The sequence below is a fragment of the Rhinatrema bivittatum genome, chromosome 7, assembly GCF_901001135.1.
Source record: "Rhinatrema bivittatum chromosome 7, aRhiBiv1.1, whole genome shotgun sequence".
NCBI lineage: Eukaryota > Metazoa > Chordata > Amphibia > Gymnophiona > Rhinatrematidae > Rhinatrema > Rhinatrema bivittatum.
In genome coordinates this window covers 92,164,546-92,186,257 of record NC_042621.1, presented here as the reverse complement: position 1 = coordinate 92,186,257, position 21,712 = coordinate 92,164,546, and the positions used below count along the sequence as shown (strand labels likewise).

At 42.6% G+C, this 21,712-nt stretch overlaps 1 protein-coding gene across 1 annotated transcript in view; it reads right to left on the bottom strand.

Moving 5' to 3' along the window:
- POLR2I (RNA polymerase II subunit I) overlaps positions 1-21,499 on the bottom strand; it is a 53,564-nt gene extending 32,065 nt beyond the window's left edge. The window contains exons 1-3 of the mRNA XM_029608705.1: positions 21,228-21,499; positions 16,157-16,211; positions 8,811-8,884 (exon numbers count right to left, since the gene is read on the bottom strand). Coding sequence (XP_029464565.1) covers positions 8,811-8,884; positions 16,157-16,211; positions 21,228-21,286 — 188 coding nt within the window. The 5' untranslated portion in view covers positions 21,287-21,499. The remainder of the gene's footprint in view (positions 1-8,810; positions 8,885-16,156; positions 16,212-21,227) is intronic.
- Positions 21,500-21,712: the final 213 nt, after the last annotated feature.

Sequence of the window (21,712 nt, the reverse complement as noted above, 5' to 3'; positions counted from 1 at the left end):
CAACCGCGCTGCGCCAGACACTAACACAGACAAATAAACAATAGGAGGGAAGAAACCAATTGATCCTTTGTCCCTTTCTCTTTTTTTTTTTTTTTTTTTTAAATGTTTCCCAGTACCGATAAACTGACCAGACCAGGACCGCAGGTTATGCCTCTCAATCTGCTGGAGTCAGAGAATATACTGAGGGATCGCAGGTGGCACACCAGTATATCTAGGGGGTGCTTTGAGTTTTCTCTCTGACTCCATCTGCTGGAGGGGAGGCATAACCCAGCTGTCTGGACTGATCCTGGTACGTACAGGGAACCTTGAGTGTGCCCCATCCCCTAGTGGATACATTTGTTGCCAGCATTACTTGATGAGGCAGAAGGGGAACTCCCATCTCCAGGACATTTGGGCCAAGCCACCACTGGAAAGACCCTTCATATCTGCAATGACCTTCATTGGGAATAATAAGGGCTAAAGCAACTAATTCCACTGAGAATGGGAGCTCCACTGAAAAATCCGTATTTTGAGGCGGGTCACACATCACTGCTGCCATGTACCCCAGGACTAATAGAACTTCTTGGGCTAGGACTTAATCCCGCTGGAGTAAATTCAGGATTAAGGCTTGAAGGCAGAATGCTCTCTCCTCCTGGGAATCTATCCATATCATGATGAATACTGTGTACAATTCTGGTCGCCACATCTTAAAGATATAGTTGCGATGGAGAAGGCCGACCAAAATGATAAAGGGAATGGAACAGCTCCCCTGTGATGAAAGGCTAAAGAGGCTAGGACTTTTCAGCTTGGAGAAGAGACGGCCGAAGATGGATATGATAGAGGTGTTTAAAATCATGAGAGGTCTAGAACGGGTTAATATGAATCAGTTATTTACTCTTTCGGATAATAGAAAGACTAGAGGGCACTCCTTGAAGTTAGCATGTGGCACATTTAAAACTAATTGGAGAAAGTTCTTTTTCACTCAACGCACAATTAAACTCTGGCATTTGTTACCAGGGGATGTGGTTAGTGCAGTTAGTATAGCTGTATTTAAAAAAGGATTGGATAAGTTCTTGGAGGAGAAGGCCATTACCTGCTATTAATTAAGTTGACTTAGAAAATAACCACTGCTATTGCTGGCAACAGTAGCATGGAATAGACTTAGGGGCAGATTTTATAAATCTACACATGCGCAAACAAAAGTACGCCGGATTTCAATAGATACATGCGTAGCCACGCATATCTGTTAAAATCTGGGGTCGGCAGCCTGCGCGCGCCGAGCTGCGCAGCCTGCCTCAATTCCCTCCGAGGAAAGCCCTGGGACTTATGCACGTCCCGGGGCTTTGCGCACTCTGGCAGCCTATGCAAGATAGGCTCGGCGTGCACAGGGGGGTGGTTGGGGTAGGTTTTCGTGTGTTACACGTGTAACCTATGCGCGTAACCCTTTGAAAATCTACCCTTAGTTTTTGGGTACTTGCCAGGTTCTTATGGCCTGGATTGGCCATTGTTGGAAACAGGATGCTGGGCTTGATGGCATGTTCTTATGTTCTTAACTTGATTCTTTGGATAGGAACAAAATTAGACTTCGTGAGGTAGGTAATGAACCCGTGACTGAAAGAGCTGGATCATCTTCTGCACAGAGTCCAACACTCCTACATGAGAAGGCCCCATCACTAACCAGTCCACTGGATAAGGAAAAACACAAATTTCCTAGCAATGAAAGTACACCATTGCTATCACTAACCATTTTGTGAAGACATTCGGGGCTGCAGAAAGCCCGAAAGAGAGAAACTTGTATTGGTAGTAAGAGGAATCCACGATGAAACAGATTTTCCAATGGGCGTGATGCATAATGAAATGGTTAAAATGATCTAATCCTTAATAATAGAGTGTCGAGGTAAAATATATTGTTGACTAACTTTTGCAAATTATGGGGCCCAAGATATTGCAGGAGTTTGGTATAAGATAAAGCTACAGCAATCTATCACATCTGATGTGTGTTTAAAGATTGTGAATCTAATCTCCCCAAGACATTTTCAAGACTAATGTAGCTTTCCCAGAGAAAAATAATAGGAATGTGCTTATTAATTGCTTGTTATTGTAAAGAAACTGTATTTAAAACCTGCACATGCCATGTGATTTCGAAGTCAGTGTTGGGACATTCCATGTCAAATGGACCAGAAAAATCAATCCAAACCCGACCTCCTTCAAATTTAATAAAACTGTGTGTGGATGTTCGCTATGGCCTTAAACAAACAATGCAAAATTTGTCGGCTGGATCTCTATTGGTTCAAGAGCTAGAGTCAGTTGAATGACGGTCACTCAGAGTACTGTGCTCCATGCAACACAAAATGGCCACATTGTCTGGGCACTGCAGCCAAACAACCCTTGTTAGGAGCCTGAAATTTTGTGGATTACTACCACCTCAGGTTTCAAAATTTGCATAGGAACTTAGTACCAAACATGAGCTTGCCACCCTTTTTTATGGGCTAGCAAAGTTCTTGAAAAACTTTCCAAAACAAATTTAAGACCTGCTTTGTCTCCTCGTTGCTCCGGATGTATATTTCGATTCAGGCCATAACTGGATCAGTAGACATGGCCCATGACGTATATCTAGGATTTTCACTAGGAGGCTTTGCAGCCAACTAGAAGCAAATATATGGTTACATAAAGGCATGATGTCACCTTGCAAATTTTCACTATTTTTAGGGTTCAAGTATTTGTGTAGTTTTTAATTTCTTTCTTTATAATGTCATTTGAAAGAGCACATTTTTTTGCCACAAAAGTCACCCTGTTTCGTCTTGGAACCAGGACAAAACAGGGTGACCAGCTTTGGTCAGAATTACAGTCCCAAAGACCAGCATCATTTGCACTATGTTAAAAAGAACCATCTTTGGCACCCAAATGTGAAACATGCAAATGAGCTAGAGATGTGAAATTTTACAATGCAGCTCCGTCTTCTGTACTTACCACACTTTTGACACGTATTTGTTGAGACATTTTCATAAATTAGTCATCAAAATCAGTGCAAAACTTTGGATGCTAATTAGTTACCTTGCATTGGTCAGTGGTGGCTGAGCCACTGCTAATTCAGCAAAATTGACAATCCTATCACCTAGAGGCCCACTCCATACAGCCAAACAAAGTAACAGCAACAGGTTTCCAAGCTTTTATAGAAGTACAAAATAAGAAAAGGCAAGACATTGCATATGAAAATTGCTTAAACTGCAGATTTCACAAAAATTCACTGTCTTTTTTTCTGTCTTGCACACGCTTTTGAATGTCCCATCAATGCGTGACAAAGTGGCTTGTGAATAAAGGTACTGCCTGCCTGATGAAGATGTTATGGATGCATCAGGAGTAGCAATAATGTGCTCTTCTGGAACCCAACAGGAGTCTCTACAGGGGCGGCCAGTAAAATGACCTGGCAGGACCTTTGGGGTGCAAGAAATTGACCAAAACATCACACTCCTCAATTGAGACTTCACATATATGGCCAATCCACCAGGAACTATCATAGATGCAAGCTAAATACTGACCAGGTTGGAAGCTGGATATTTGAAGGGCATGAAAATATTCATGTCCATGTTCTAGAACACTTGCAATGAATGAGGTGACGTCATTCGAAATTTTGCTAATGCAAATTTTAGTTGCATCAATGGGCATCAATTGATGATTTTCCCTTGTGCCAGCAACTGTCTGACCTTTGCTAAACCTCTCATCCTGAACAGGTCTGATTGCTTCAATATCCTCTTTTGGGACAAAAAAATTTTGATACCAAGGACACTTATCACAAAAGTCAAAATTTGGTTATTGAGGGGTGTTGTAGACTAGCTTGGACAGCTAAACGTTTTGTGTTTCCTCCAATCCTATCACAGGATGATTTTCCATGGCTGGTGCCAGTTCCATTCAGCTGTAACATGAAAGTCGGTACTATGATTACAAAGATTAACATGTTTAAAGTTTTTGTATTGAGCAGCAGAGTCATCACTAAAGTAGTGAATATGCTCCAAAACAGGTAAAACGGCCTTCAAATGCACAGCTATTGTGTCATGGCGTAAGCAGTCACTGATTCTGCATATACAGAGACATTGGACATCAGGGTTGCAATAGTAAACAACAAAAGGGTGGAGTGTTGCTTATTTTCCCAATGAAATCCTTGCACTGCATCCTGAACAATAAAGGAATAATTTGATAGCTTCATCAAGATACATAAAACATCAGGATAGACCAGGACTTGTCTGTTAAGGCAGTCATTATACCACAAAGAGCACAATGGTGTCACAGGCCAGGGCATGTTCCCAAAATCTCTGCCACAACCCACTGCTAACATGTCATTACCATAGTTCCTTGTGAAGGTGATACTTTTGCATGTTCAGGCTTGCATGCAGTAAAAAAACAGTACAATAAAATGTCCATTTTGGAGGGGTCATTTATAAAAGTATGTCGAAGCAAGATATACCTTAAGCTACAAACATGGTAAGCACAAGCTTTGTCACACTGTAAAATTTTACACCTCTAGCTCATTTACGTGTTACAAAGAAGGGTGCCACTTTTTAACATAGTGCGCCCATGAGTGCAAATGATGCATATCCTTGGGGCCTTAATTCTGACCAAAGCAAGATCGGGTCCAAAATGAAACAGGGCGACCTTTGTAGAAAAAAAGATGCTCTTTCAAACGACATAAAAAAGAAAATTTTTTTTAAAAAACTACACAATAGAACCTGAAAATTGGCAAGAATTTACTGAAAAAAATGATATCGTGTCTCTATGTAATTTTATCTTTGCTTCCAGCTGCCTGTAAAGCCTCTATCTATTTGTGTGTGCCATGTGAGAATCATTAGTTCATAACGGTGTACAGGTTTGACGTTCATAAATAATGAAAAACTGAGGTAGGAATACATACAGGAAGGAAGCTGGGAAAACATTTAGAGAGAGGGTTAAAAGAAAGTTTTATTTAGGAAAGACATAGCTTGGGCAACAGAAGGGCCAAGGGTAGGGGGAATTAGTCAGGACAGTTCTGGTTATCAGACTTACGACAAACTGGAGTTTTCTGTCAGACCGAAGCGTTTGTGAAAAGCCAAGATTTTAACTCGCTCTTACATTTTTTAACGTCTGTTATTGTTCGCAGGTCCTCTAACATGGAGTTCCATAATTTTGGTCCAGCGACTGAAATTGCTCTCTCGTTTGCATTATGGTCGGGATTTCGAGGAGGCCTTTGTTGTTATGTGATCTGAGCATTCGTGGTGGAATATATGGTTTAAATGTTATTCCCATCAGATCGCTGTTCTGATAAATGTTATTGAATTATTATTGTAAATACTTTGTAGATTATTCTTGATTAAACAGGGAGCTAATGTAGAGCGATCAGAGTTGGCGTGATGTGGTCATATTTCCTAGTTCCAGACAGTAGTCTGGCTGCATTCTACAGTTGTTGCAGAGGTTTTATGTGACTAGTCAGAAGTCCCCAGAAGTAGGGAATTACACTAATCAAGGTTTGAGAATATTAGAGATTGTAAAACTGTTCTGAGATCTGCAGTGCTTAGGAGCAGCTTCAATCTGCTGAAGATTCGCAACTTGTAGACACCAGATTTGATCAGTGCAAACCTTATACGTATGTGCCATGGGCCATGACAGAAGCAATGAGGAATCAAAGTAGGCCTTATATTTTTTTGTAACATTTTTCACATACTTTGCTGGCCCATAAAAAGGGAGGCAAGCTCGGGTTGTGTTCCAAACTTTGCACTAGGACTTACCACCAGGTGTTTTACTAATCCACAAAATTTCAGGCCCCCGAGACGTGTTGTCGGGCTGCAGCACCTGGACAAAATGGCAATTTTAGGTTGCGTGGGGCATAGTTCTCAGAGGTGACCTCCATTCAACTGCCTCTAGCTCTCCAACCAATGGAAATCCAGGTGAAAAGTTTAGTACGGTAATGTTTGAGACCCTAGAGATCATCCATGCAAATTTTTTTTTTTAATTATTTTATTTTTATTACTTTTCAATGAAGTTACAAAGCATAAATCTTTGTACAGAAAAAATAGAAACAAAAACTATAATATTACTTCACAGGAGGAAACATACATCATATATCAGACCACAAGCACATTTGTGGGGGAGGGGATAATAGTAAGAGGATCACAGCAGAAAGAAAAATTTGAAAGGAAACAGCTTAACATGTGTTAATTACCCATTATTATTTGTCTAAGTTACAGGGCTTTCTTGTGGAGAGGAGGTAGAGAGCAATCTTTTACGAGAATCTAAAAACAGTTTGAGCTGCTCTGGAACAAAGAAAATATAGGTATCATTATTAAATTTTAAAATAAATTTGCAGGGATCTCTTAACTGAAATGTTGCTCCTATAGACTGAGCCCCCTGATGCATGGTCAGGAAGCCCTTCCTCCTATCCTGGGTGGCCTTAGCTAGATCTGGAAAAATTTGGACAAACTGACCAAGATAATTAACCCCCAAATTCTGGAAATAGCTACTCATGACTAAGCTTAGATCTTGCTCAAAAACAAATGAAATTAATAAAGTGGCTCTTTCAAAAATCTCCAGTGTAGAGGATTGCAGGAATTCCGTTCAGTTCCCAAAATCTAGCTGATGTTGGGCAGCATTCTCTCTGGCGTACAAAAGGCAACAAGTATACTCTGTTAAATGACGGGATGTTATCTGATGAAATCTGTAGTACCTCAGTCATGTACTTCCGCAAAGTAACTCTGGGCTGCTCTCCATTTATTTTAGGAAAGTTCAATAGACACAGGTTCAACCGTCTCATTCGATTTTCAATAAACTCCACTTTCCTGGATTATAGATGAATGAACATTTTGCCCTGTTTTTGCTTGCTCTTCTAAGCTTTGAATCCTGTTTCTATGATCTTCAAACTGGGAATTATCTTCTTGTGTCAGGTTATCTAATTTTGAGGAAATAACTGAAATCTGTAAGGAACAACTTTGAAAAGCAGGCCCTAGCTGAGCCACTAATTTCCATAAGGAATGACTGTAGGTTTGGGGAGGGATTTTACCTCACTGTTATCAGTCTTGATAGCAGACTCCAGTAAAAACTGGGAGCTCTGTGGTGTATTCATCATGGGCTCACCTCTATTAGAAAAATCTGCTTGAGGTGTGCCTGCTGCGGCTATCAATCCTAGACTCCTCGCCATCGATGACGCTGTAACGCTCCCAGACTCTGCGGCTGCTCCCTCTGCTGCTGGGTCAGAGCATACCGGCTCTGAAACTGCAAGCACAGACTCCAGAGAATAGAGAGAGGAAATCGCCGGTGTCCTCAGAACAGGGAGGGCTGAGAGAGATTTCCCCAGACGAAACGGAGGCTCCTCTACCGATCTCGTCAGCGGAGTTTTTTGCTCCCCCTGATTTCGGGTAAATCGTGGCATGCTCAAGAATGGTACGCTGCCCTGGACGAAGGGAGGGTGCCAAGGGGAACACCCTGACTTTTCCTTTCCTTTTGGGAGGCATCAAGTTCAGAAACCGAGAAAACTTGAAGAAAATCCGTGAGCAGGCTTGAGCAACACTAGTCACATGCCGTCATCTTAGCTCCTGCCCGCTCCATGTAAAATTTTATTTGATTTGGATAAGCTCTTGGAGGAGAAGTCCATTAATGGCTATTAATCAATTTTACTTAGGGAATAGCCACTGCTATTAATTGCATCAGTAGCATGGGATCTTCTTAGTGTTTGGGTAATTGCCAGGTTCTTGTGGCCTGGTTTGGCCTCTGTTGGAAACAGGATACTGGGCTTGGTGGACCCTTGGTCTGACCCAGCATGGCAATTTCTTATGTTCTTATTTGGAGGAGTTTGAGCATGGACCCCTGGCCCACTTGATATGGAATGACCCTGTTTCACTGGCTTCCTGTGCACACATAACATTAAAGAGGTAATTAAAAAGAATTGCCTGCCTCCTTGTGAGCTGTTGTGCTTTTTTTTCCCATTACAATGGATGTGTGTATATGCATCTTTCAGATCCAAGGTGCACATCCAATCTGCCCCTTGAATACAAGGCTGGACGGTGTGCAGGGAATTCATTTTGCCCTTCTCCCACAACATGCTCTTGTTCAGGGCCGCACTGTTAGCAGTTGTTTACTGTTTTATTAACATGTTTTGTTGATCTGTTTATTTTAATTTGTGTATGTGACTTTTGTTACCCACTCCAAACTATTGGAGGGTGCGAGCTGTAAATTTTAAAAAATACATAAATAAATAATACCCCTTGCCATGGTTGCCAGTGTTGCAATGAGTGACAGAAAATTGATCTTTCTGTTGAGTAACCTTTTGACATTCCCTCTTACTCTAAAGTGTATACTGTTCGCAATTTATTTTCTCGTAATTTTCAGCCCCCTCCTCCCAACTACAGCCTAGTTATGTCAGTGACACTCTTTCGGTTAGGATCCACAGACTGCAGCTCACTTCAGGACCAGTATGCATCTTTAATCTGGCCACCAAGTATCACCATTGTGCAGACTTTTACCCAGGGGTTGTAAATGTTGCCTCCATAGTATTCCCACTCCTGGCTGCCCCAGGAAACAAAAAAAAAAAAAAAAATCAGGCAGAAAAATAAAAACTTGGATAAACTGCATAACCAGGCCCCCGAGCAACTAGGTGGGCCCGACTTTCCACCTGGAGCTGCTGAACTTCCAAAGCCATGCCGAAGGGCAGCAGAGACACACTTAGTGCTTTCCAGTTGGTCTCTCTCATCTCTCAACTTCCTAACAATTAGTGTTCAACAGAGCAAGCATTGAAATAAACAAAACACAAGGACATATGAGCAGTCTCACACAGGGGTCACTAAAGCAAGTAAGGAACATGCTCTACTTACTCCACTTCGTGGGTGATCTTGTTGACGTAGATACAGCTGTTATCAGCTTCCTGCTGATAATCACAGTTACGGCACTAGGAGATATAGAATAGGGAAACATCAAAGAGTAGATTGATTTTAAAGCTTTCTGATGGATTTCCATAAAGTGTTATACAGAATGGTTAAATCAACAAAAATGTAAAACTTGTGAGCTGAGATTAATGAAGGCTTTAAATATTTCCTTGCTTACTTACATAACTATCATATTATTCAGACCCAACTTATATGCCCCCCAAGCACAATCTGACAGTGAAAGTTGAACAGATACAGCAAACAGCAATAAGTGCAGGGGTGGGGAGTGATAGGGCAAAGAAATATGGGGGTCTTAGGTGTTCAGCTAGGTGTAGACACATGTAACTCGCCTTGAGCTACAATGAAAAGGCATGAGCTAAATACACTAAATATGTGCTAATCTGGACTGGCAGGGAGCCAAAAACGAGGGGATGATTTCACAGACTAACATATAGCAATTATACAGCTACAACAAATTCCTAGGTCAAGGTAAGATCAACCAACATTCAGTGAGAGCAGCTTACAGGCAAGATCAATCAACAGTCAGCAGAACTTTGGTACAATCTGAGGAATAATCAAGGGGAGAGAGCAAGTTTCCTAACATGGGCCCATGGATGGGTCAAATGGTCCTTATCTGCCAACATTTACAATGTTACTATGATCTGTGACACGAAGAACAGATGATATTAAGACAAAGCAAAAAGGATCCAACATCTCATGTGCACTCCCAACTGCTACTGAGCCATGACATCACTGACTAGACCCACTGTGACATCATAGGACATGAGTTTAAAGGGCCTACAAGGATGCTAGAGACAGCTTTACCATCTGCCTGAGACTGTCATTTGCCTGGAACTGCTAGGCCATTTGCAGCTAAGGGAGAGCCTGTTTTCCCAACATGCCTGCCAGGTGAAACCCCCTCTGTTTGCACTCTGACTGCTACTGAGCTAGGCATCAGTGACCATGCCCACCTTGACATTAGTGGATGTAAGTTTAAAGAGTCTGTTAGGATACCAGAGGCGCCACCTGCAGGAAGGAGCGTGACACTTTCTCAGTTGTGAGCCCTTGTCTTGTTGAATGGTTGACGCAACCTAGTAGGTGATCCCACTAGACCCACAGAGACAGCTGGCGAACATGTCCTTGACTGGGACGGGAGCTGGACCTTCACCTATACCAGCCCTGGTCTCCACAGGTTGAGCCCTTGCACTCCAGGGGCTGGTAGGATTACGCGAATGTCCCAAAGGGAGGTCAGAACAAGAGAGTCCAGAGTTGAGCTATGGTCAGAGCAGGCAACAATCAGACAGTTTACCAGTTCAGGCAGCGATCAAGGAGCAGTCAGGGTCCATAGCAGAGGTCAATACCAGGAGAAAAGGCAGATGGAGGACCGGGACAGGACAAGGCAGGAGGCAGGAATAAGGCTAGGCTAGAGCTGGGGCAAGGCAGGCTGGACGAGTTGAGGGACACTGGATAAGGAGAGAGATGATGGAACATGAAGCAAGGCAGGGTTGGGAATGCAGGACCAGCAACACAAACATGGCAACACACTTCAAAAAAGCAAAACGACCTGTTGCTGAGGTGATGATTGAAGTATCCACAGTATCTAAATGGCCCGAGGGGCCTGATGCCATCAAAGAGCGCCAAGTCATGTTTCGTGCCGCAGGGCCTTGATAATGCGTGCAAGTGTGGGCGCACGTGCGCCTTAGGAGAGGGCATGACACGAGGAGGCTGATGGCATTCCTGACGCGAAGGGGCTCTGGCAGCATCAGGGTAAGTGCGGCCGGTCGCATGTTACAGACACAGGAGCTCCTTTGTGCGTGCTCAACGACATGAATGTTTTGCCCCGTTTATTTTGTCATTTGAGACTTAAGTTCATAGTTGGTCTGATAAGGATCAGAGGTTTACTTATTCCTAACCAATACCAGGTGTTATTGGTTAGGAAACATAGAAATGTAAAATCATTTTAGCATGCCCAGAGCTTATTGCCCCCTAACAAACCTTAAAAAAAAAAGTGAGTGAGAGTGTGCGAGCGTGTCACTCTTTGAGAGAGTGACAAAGGGTGAGCAAATGTTTGTGAGAGAGAAAGTGTTTCCATCTGCTAGGCAGACCCTAGATAGGAAGCACTCAGCTGTTCACAGTGGAAGGCTGTAAAGCAGATACAGGAAGGTGGTTTTTTCATGCCAGACCCCGCCCCCTCCCCATTCCAGTAGAGCGCAATTCTTGCTTTGCCAAGGGTTCCAACATTCACTATCCTTTATTACCAATTGTGTGCACTATGGCCACGAACTGCACATTTCTCTCAGTGGTCACTGCATGCTGTACCAATGTATGCATGCGAGCTGGTCATTCTGACGGTATCGCATGTGTGGGCTGTTGCACACATATACTAAGGGAAAGCAGATGCTGGGACCCACGGCAAAGCCCAAAATGAGGTTTTGCACATTTCTGTCAGGTTTCATCTTCCCATGGGAAAAACTGGGTGGGATACTGTGAGGAGAAGCCAACGATCACCCAGACACCCCAAAAAGGTCCCAGAAATGGGCATTTTTGAGTGCAACTAACAGAATGACCACAACATATCTCTAGCAAATTATATACAGAGAATAGTTTTAGCACACTTTTGCAAGTTGGATCAGCCCCAGCTTTTATCCAGTGTAAAGTCCTGTCACTAAAGCTGTCAGTACTTCCTCAAAATCACGGTTCTTTCAACCCTTGTCTTGCTATTCACCGTAAAATATTTGCTTTATGTGTTATTTAGACTTCTGAGTTATTTGAATCTCTCTGTCATATTTTCCCTCTCTCTCCTTTCCACAACAGTATTGTAGGGACAAGCCAATCACCCTAAAAAGAGTATGCAACCGAATAAAACTAAATGCAGGCCCGCGCAACAGAAGATAGAAGTCAAGCCAACATGATGGCCCCTGCAGTTTCAAGAATGCCTGTGGGAACACACGGAGAGAAGCTATTGTTCTTCATATCGAGCAATCTGTCTTCACATAGCAATTTTGCTGGTTCTGCAGGACACAAATTTGTTTAATAAACTTTATATCCAGTTATGAGACCCAGCACTGTTTACCAGAGGTCTTCCAACTCACACCATCATTTCCAGGAGTATATGCATACCAGTTAAGAAGTCTTATCAAAAGCTCATCAAGCCTATGCCAATTAATTATATGCATATGTATGAAGTTCTAATGAAAAGAAAAGAAAAAAAAAAAAAAAAAAGAGAGTGAACTTACAGACTCAGGGCTGCTTGCTGCCATTCATGCAAACGTCACACAAATGAACTCTGCACCCAAGACTTTCCATGAAACTCAAGCCTAAGCTTCAAGACTGGGCTCCATGCTCAGCCTAGCCCTGCTCCATTAACTGTGATCGCATCCTTGCCCAAGATCTTGCAGTCAAATCAATCTTCGCTCCTATCCCTTGCCTACATAGCTTATAGAGGTGTCTGTAACCTCTGCATCTGCCTTAAGATGGTGGCATTAGCCTGTTTACCACTGGAGGTCCAGCTGGATATTCTCCATGCCGGGACAAAACCCTTAATCTCCAGGACAACCCAACTGCAGGGGAGGCTGAGAGAGCCTGAGACTGACTTCCAGATATCTTTATGCACTCCTCATCAGTGTAGGATAAAACTACTACTTTAAGGTGGGAAGTATATTGGTAATGCTTTTGATGTGTGCACGTTAACCCCTGCATCTAGCTCAAAGGTTTTTATAACCTTTGCAACAAGAGTGAGTTACTCTGTTAAACCCAGAAACTTAGGAACAATATCTACTGTGCATAAGTGTTGCGTTCGTGCCTCTTCTCGCCCTCGCTCCACCCTCTCTACCTTGGAAGAGACTCCCTTCGGGCTCTGACGGACAGATGCAGCCGCGGCTTCTCCCTGCCTCTTGGTCCCGGTGTCCCCGGGCTAGCTTGAAGCTACGGATCCGCCATGTTCTTGATGACATAAGGATACACACGCGCTCCAGACTTTGTACCAGCAAGGGCGCAAACCTCGGGGGCGTCCCCCCGTAGTGACGTCATCCATTTTCACTTTAAAAAGTCTTTGTTTGCTAACCTCTAACAAGTTAGCAAGGAACTCCAACAGGACTTGCTTCGGCAGTCCACGTTACTTGCAACAACGATCCGAGTCAGCTAGGGGAATTCTCTCCACTGCTCGGCCTTTTCAAACTTACCAGGATTACCCACTCCACGGGGGCTTCGCTCTCTCTTCTTGATTTCAGATTGCCAAGACGGGATCCGGTACTCGCTCCTCGAGGGCCTACGTCCCTGAATACTCAGAAGACTCCTCATTGCCTGGAAGCGATCGCAGATGTGAACACAGTGAGTTCTATTGTAGATAGGAATTGGTACTCGCTCCACGAGGGCCTACATTCCTATAGCTCTGAAGACTCCCTTCCGTCCAGACGTTATCGCAGGTACGGAGATCGTGAGTTATATTGGCAAGATTGCAGATAGGAACCGGTACTCACTCCACGAGGGCCCATGTTCCTAGAATCCTTTACAGACTCTCTTCTACTCTAGAAGCCATTTCATATACAGATATTGTGAGTTCTTATTACAGACTGTTCATAGGAACCAGTGCTCGCCTACGGCTCCTGTTCCTGAATGTACTGAAGACTCTCTGTGGCATAGAGACCATTGCTGTCATCTACTATTGTGAGTGTACCATCTTGTATCCAGTATACCCTGTCTACTCACTACTTCTAGTCTCTCTCTACAGCTCAGCGACCCAGAGATTATATTCCAGTATCAGAAGGACTTCAATCTGCCGGACACATCGACTCACTACTGCCACCACTAGTGGTCCAGCTTAAAAAAGAACTATTTGTGTTTATTTCAAATTCCAGCCTAGCCGGTGGTCCCTCTCAGAATCTCCTCCTGGGGGCACTGTCATCTGCCATCGGCCCAGGGATTCACCATTTCCTCCAAGTGGTCATTCCTTACACTACTGTCACTCTGTGGGAGCCAACCACTACAGACCACTAACACCGCTTACGGAAGTATTATATAGATAGCTAACTCCTCTTTCTATGGGACTTGCCAGCAGCCTATATGTAACAGATTACTACTCAGTAGCGGAGTCAGGATAGATTGCTATCTCTGTAGCGAAGTACAATATACCTATTGTTAGCTCCTCTCCTCAGAAGAGTATCATTGAACAGATTGCCAACTCTTCTTCCCTGGGGAATTGACCCATAACAGATTGCATCTCCTTCCCTTACAGGAGCATCTAACAGTAGTTCGCTAACAGATTACTAACTCTGCCCTCCTGGCGGGGTAAGCACTACAGATAGCTAACTCCTCCCTTCTGGAGGAGCAGATCATGACAGATTGCTAACTCCTCCCCCTTTCAAGAGGAAAGCAGAACAAGATTGCTAACTCTACCCTCCTGGCAGGGTGAGCGATAACAGATTGCGAACTCCTCCCCTCTGGAGGAGGAGAGCGTAACAATAAGACCATTGTATATTTTATTCTGCTACGGTAAATTCTTAACTACCTCTGAAAGGTGTAAACATTCTGCTCCTTCCTTTTATATGAACTTGAGACATATGCTATCTGATTTTAAATAGATCAGATAATCTGTAAATCTAATGGATTCTCGACAGTATGCATACGTTAAATCTTTAAATCTCAATTCACAGATTGTACAGACATGATGCTTTTATAAGGCCAGTTTCCAAATAAGAAAATAGGTTAGAAATGTTCAGTAACATCAATGTCTCTGACCTCTCTGAGGCTGCAACAGAACTATCCTGTTATCTCTAGGGAAAAAAAAGAAGCTGATTTCAAGTTTATTGAGTACACAGGCAGGCAGACACACATACATAAGAAATGCCATACTGAATCAGACAAATAGCCCATCAAGCCCGGCATGCTGTTTCCAAATAACTAGATCACTTCCTTTGTTTGTTCCCAGAAGTAGAACATGGTGGTCCCCCGTGCCTGTTTTGCTAATAAGTGTTAATGGGCCTGTCCTCGAGAAACCTGCCCAAAACCTTTTTTTAAGTCCAGCTATACTATTTACTTTGACTAGTTTACTTTATTAAAAATGTATATACTGCATATGTCATAAAAATATAAAAACTATGTTTACAAGAAATACATACAAAATAACCATAACAGACACACACACAGAAATAAAATACAATACACAAATGGTATACAAATTGCCTATTATTCATTATAGACCTTCTTAAAGAGGGAGGCTTTTAACACTCTTTTGAATGTTTTCACACAAGGCTCAGTTCTAATTTCATCTGAGAGGGAATTCCATAATATTGGCCCTGCCACAGAAAAGGTACGATCCCTATTGATCCTTAAATGAGCTAGACTTAAAGATGGTATTTCAAATGTAACAATCTGTAAGGGGGGAAAAAAACTCTCAGGATGGAACTAACCCTGTTGTGATGGTCTAAGTTTAGTAAATTAAGGATAATCACAGCAACCTTATACATGATACGCCGTTTAATAGGGAGTCAATGAGGGCCAGCCAGTACCGGGGTAATATGGTCTCTCATTTTAGAGCCAGAGAGAATACGTGCTGCTGCACTCTGCACCAGTTGTAAGGGTCCTAGTGTGCTATAAGGGAGTCCAACACATCCACCAGAAACAATGCTGATCATATGAGGCTACTATCCCTCACAAATTCAGGGGACCGAACTGAGCAGACCACAAGAGAAGTATTTCGTAAACCGGCATGATGTGCTTCACGAATGTCGGTAGATAAAAGTTAATAAATAAATAAAATAAAATAAATTTCATACCATCATTCTACGTTGTTATCCTTTCCTATCCAAACATACCCCCAAGGATTGCCTCTTCTAAACACAGCTTAAAAGTCTGTGTGTCATTTCACAATGTGTACCAAGGGCAATCTTCAGCCAGCCAACTTATGCAGGTGAATCACTTTCTTAATGGTTTGGAAACTGTCATGCTGGCCATTCCAATGGCCCACTAATATGGTACTGTGGAGCAGATTTTTTAAGCAGGTTGGCCAGAAATCTCCTGAAGTTAGCTGGCCAGTCCTAACATTTAAAAATATCCCTGTGCTGACCAGCTATATTTAGCCATTCAAAAAGTGGAAGGCCCTGGAAGAGTTTAACCTATCTAGGCCGATACTCACTGTTAGGTGGCTAAATTCTGCATTGATATCAGGCCACCCAAAATAGGTATAAATCTTGCTGACAACTATTACAGCTGAAGGTATGCCTGCTAGCTAGGTTTAGCCAGCAATCTAGAGCACTGCTGTCCACAGCAATGTAGGAATTCCAAAAATGAGAACTTACGGCATACAGTAGGATTCGGTTTTCTTTATCTTCCTTGGGGTACAGCATGTTATTGCTTAAGAAAAAAGAAAGTAAAATTAATACAACAGAAAAGTAATATTGCATATCCTTGTAATAAGGGGGGACCAGAATCACTTGATATATTCTCCACTGTTATCATGCAGAAGAGCACATTATATGTAACAAAGACCACGGAATTGTGTAATACTGCAAACAAAATATACAAACGTGGTTATCTACGTTTATTTAGGGTGACTTAGGGTAAGTAATAAAGTGAGTGATTACCCTAGTGCTGAATGATGATATGCAGGTACATGACAGGGCTTTGATGAGCCAGTGAGTGTGAAAACGTGTGTGTTTGTGTGTGTAAGAAAGCCAACAAATGTGAGAGAGCCTGTGTATGTGTGTGAGATAGAAGGATTATGTATGAGTGAATATGTGTGAGAATGTTCATGTGTGTAAGAGAGAGAGGAAAGTATGTGCATCCTTATCTCTCACTAATCCACAATCTTAGCGTAAGTGGAAATCAAAAGATCATAGGTATGAAGAGCAGAGAATTTTTTTTATCCCTATTAATTTTAACTGAAGTCTGCTGTTTTGAAATTTTGGTATTTAGAAATTTTAATGAGTTTTTAATTATTGGATGTTATTCTATTCATCAGCTATTTTGAATTATTCTTTTTATTAATATGGTTGAGATTTTATATTTCTTGTTTGTATTGTTTGATGTTTATGAGGAATATGATGCTTCTGATTTTTCATTGTTGCACTCCATAAAACATAAGAAATTGCCATACTGGGTCAGACTATCAAGCCCAGCATCCTGTTTCCAACAGTGGCCAATCCAGGCCATAAGAACCTGGCAAGTACCCAAAAACTAAGTCTATTCCATACTACTGATGCCAGTAATAGCAGAGGCTATTCCCTAAGTAAACTTAATAGCAGTTAATGGACTTTTCCAAGAACTTATCCAAACCTTTTTTAAAACCAGCTACACTAACTGCACTAACCACATCCTCTGGCAACAAATTCCAGAGCTTAATTGTGCATTAAGTGAAAAAGAAGTTTCTCCGATTAGTTTTAAAACATGCTACTTGCTAACTTCATGGAGTGTCTCCTAGTCCTTCTATTATCCGAAAGAATAAATAACCGATTCACATCTACCCATTCTAGACCTCTCATGATTTTAAGGACCTCTATCATATCCCCCTCAGCCGTCTCTTCTCCAAGCTGAACAGCCTTAACCTCTTTAGCCTTTCCTCATAGGGGAGCCATTCAATCTCTTATCATTTTGGTCGGCCTTCTCTGTACCTTCTCCAGAGCAACTGTATCTTTTTTGAGATGCAGTGACCAGAATTGTACACAGTACTCAAGGTGCGGTCTCACCATGGAGCGATACAGAGGCATTATGACATTTTCCATTTTATTCACCATTCCCTTCCTAATAATTCCTAACATTCTGTTGTTTTTTTGACTGCCGCAGCACACTGAGCTGACTATTTCAATGCATTATCCACTATGATGCCTAGATCTTTTTCCTGGGTGGTAACTCCTAACAAGGAACCTAACATTGTGTAACTACAGCAAGGGTTATTTTTCTCTATATGCAACACCTTGCCCTTGTCCACATTAAATTTCATCTGACATTTGGATGCCCAATCTTCCAGGCTCACAAGGTCCTTCTGCAATTTATCACAATCCACTTGTGATTTAACTACTCTTCATAATTTTGTATCATCTGCAAATTTGATAACCTCATTCGTTGTATTCCTTTCCAGATCATTTATAAATATGTTGAAAAGCATCAGTTCAATTACAGATCCCTAAGGCATTCCAGTGTTTACCCTTTTCCACCGAGAAAATTTGACCTTTTAATCCTACTCTGTTTCCTGTCTTTTAACCAGTTTGTAATCCACATAAGAACATCACCTCATATCCCATGACACTTTAGTTTTCTCAGAAGCCTCTCATGAGGGACTTTGTCAAACACCTTCTGAAAATCCAAATACACTCCATCTACCGGTTCACTTTTATCCACGTCTATTAATCTTTCAAAAAAATGAAGCAGATTTGTGAGGCAAGACTTCCCTTGGATTAATCCATGTTGATTGTGTTCTATTAAACCATGTTTTTCTATATGCTCTGTGATTTTGATCTTTAAAATAGTTTCCACTATTTTTCCCAGCACTGAAGTCAGGCTCAGTGGTCTATAGTTTTCTGGATTGCCCCTGTAGCCCTTTTTAAATATTGGGGTTACTTACATTGGCCACCCTCCAGTCTGACATTGTGGTTTCCAATTCAGTTTTTGCCTACACATATCTATTATTATTATATCTATTCTTATTACATTTTATGGTCTGTTTATACTACATTTAGCGAGCAACTGTCTGTGTGGTGCATTTTTGACAGAGGTGAGATACACTGCTAGCGCACAGTTCCTGTGTAAGGATCTATTACAGCCTGATTTGTTCTGTTTTCCTAATAGGAGGTGTATTTTGATTATTTTATATGGTAAATGTCTTTGTTCTGCTCTGCACCCTTTGAGGGGTTTTTGTGACTAGAAGGTACTGTAGAATGTGACATGCACAGATTCTGTCCTATCCTGTATAGACCCTAACCTTTACTTCCATATAGAAGAGTTTTATTAATTGATACTATCGAATCATTTGTATGGTAGTTTTACTAGATGGTTTAAACTGACTCGGAGTTTATTTCTTACATGACTAGAGATGCCACTAACATGAATGCCCAGCACTATGCAACAATGGTGCAAAATACTGGTAGCAGTGCCTCCTGCTTTATATGCAGTGGTGTTCCGTCTCTGCATGGAAGGAGTCTGGTAAAAAGCGAGTGTGGAGAGAACCATGGGACCCCCGCTGGGTTTGAACTAATAGAGTAGTTTCCATATCACAGGTCATATAAGCTGACTTGATGACAGCTTCATGCAAACATAGAAGAAAGCTGCTCGCTTACTTACTAATACCCACCGCCATGAACACATCACACCTGTGCTCATGTACCTTCACTGGCTGCCGGTAGCATCAAGGATTCTATTCAAAGTTCTCTCCCTCATCCATAAGTCTATTTACAACCAAGATATGCAATGGTTCTCCGATCAACTCCTATTCCACACGTCAAAGAGACTAAAAAGAAAAATACACCAAGCCAAACTTGCGTCCTCTTCACTTAAACACATCAAACACGTTTCTACAAGAGACCGCGCTTTCACTATTGCGGGAACCAATATCTGGAACAAAATGCCCACTGACCTGCGTCTTGAACCCTGCCATAAAAAATTCAAGCAGAACCTCAAAACTTGGCTGTTTGAACAAGCATACTCACAATGATTTTCTCCATATGCTGAACTACCCATTACTTGTACTGCTTCTCCAATAGATCTTTTGGGATTTTATATGCTTCCCCAAATAGATCATTTGGGATTATATTATCATTATTTTCAATAGATTATGATTATCTTTAAATTAATTTGATTAGTGCTTAACTAAGTCTTTAAATTTGTTCTTAATTGATTTATTATGTACTCACGAGTTTATTCTCTTTTCGATTGTAAAGCTTGTTGCTAATTTACTGTTGATTGTGAACCGAGGTGATGTTATTAACGTGCCGCGGTATATAAAAAACTTCAAAATAAATAAATAAATAATATTTAAAAGTGTGATGTCCAATTTACGGGTTTTACATGATACTTTTTGGGGGAGGCAGAGCTGCTAATTGTGATTGAGTTGTTTATCAACATCTCAGACCTGCAGAAAAGGTAACTCGGCTGTATAGGCTTGAAGGCATCTGTTGCCATTTTTTTTTCCTGTGGGGGCCTGAAGAGAGAAGGGTCAAGGCTAAATTGGAAAAGGAGAGAGAATGAGGAATGGATCAAGTACAGGATGGGGAGCAAACTGGAGGATCAAGGGGAGAGAAAAGCCCGGGGTCATATCTTGGGGTAGGGGTAAGAGTGAACTGGAGGGTTGAGCCTGGGGAGCTGGAAAGGGGAAGACAGCAAACAGGGCATTGAGACTGGGGAGAAGAAGGGGGGGGGGGGGGAGAGAAAACTGGAGGAAAGGGGTCAAGTCTGGGGAGTGGGGAAAGAGAGCAAACTGGGGTGGTCAGTTGAGGTGGGGAGGAAAAGCAAGCTGGAGGTTGAGATGGAGGAGGAAACGTGAGCAGGGAGTCAAGCCTAGAGAGGGGAAGAGCTGTGTGTGTTGGGGGGGGGGGGGGGGGGTTCAAGCCTTGGAGGAAGGAGCCCAGACTGATGTATTTTACAGTATTCTTGGGAGAATTCTTTGAGTAGTAACTTAAGTGTGCAATTAAAAAAAAAAAGTAATTATTGCATTTTGACAAATAGTGGGCATTTTTTTGAGCAGAATTCCCCCCAGGAGTAGAAAATGTATATTTCTTAAGCACTGGAAAACAGAACGGGGGGGTAGGTAGCACAGTAATTGCTTGCACCGGACAGCTTAAAAATTAGCACAGCCTGCTTTTAATCTGACCCGTTTTGTGCCATGAGTTACTTGCCCCACTCTCCAATCCGTCACTGACCACCTTCTTGAATCAAAGCCAGCACGCCTCTTCCAATCTGCTCTCCTGTACTAAAACTATCAATCGTTTCAACATTCGTCCATGCCACCCTCAACACTCAGCTCATCACCACCTTCCAGCAACATATCCTTCATCCAACACCTCTTCTTTGCACCACCACATCCATCCCTTACCTCATCCTTTGCATTCTGGCACTACAGCCAGTAAATGCCTCAACACCCGCCCATCCTCACCAGAACTATCACCCATCAGCATCCAGGGCTTTCGCTGTCATCATCCACCCTCGGGAACCAAAGCCATCCCTCTCACTGCTTCTTATCCGTGGGCTCTACAGGCATTACGAGCCTCATCACCCACGGTCCACACCAGAACCAGCAGAGTAAGAGTAAACAACCTGGAGGAGCGAGGTGCACCAGGGAGACAGCCCCGAGACACCCTTAATCCATCTCTACCTTGACCCCCAGCGCGATCACAGGCTTGACGCCGCACTTCCCCGGTTCTGGTTTTCACACGGACTCACCATTCCTGGCAGAAGCGGATCCCCACGAAGCCCGGCTCATAGGCGCCATCCAGCTCCATTCCGGACGGCGCGTTTAATTTTACCAGCAGCCCAGCTCGCGTGGTATCGACACTGCGACTACGCACCAAAGCCTCTATACTTTTGCCGTCAGATTGAGCTGCTTTCTAAATCCATAGGCGGTTTCCTTTCTGCAGCGGACAGATGTGTTACCGCAGCCCCACCAACTACGACCCACGCTCTGGCGTAAAGGAAGCAGGAAGGGCAAAAGTGGTCTACGCATGCGCACAGACAAAGAGGCGTCGCACGCTGCCCGCCGCTCAGAACTTCCGGAAATCCAATTGCTGTTTCTGGTCTTGCCGTGCTACTAGTGCTCCTATCTGCGACATGATGCAACGCTGTCTTCCCTGGCTGTAGAGAGCAATTAGAGAGCAATCAAATGTTGTATATTAAAACAACGCAAGGCTCAGATAAAGTCAAGTGAGAAT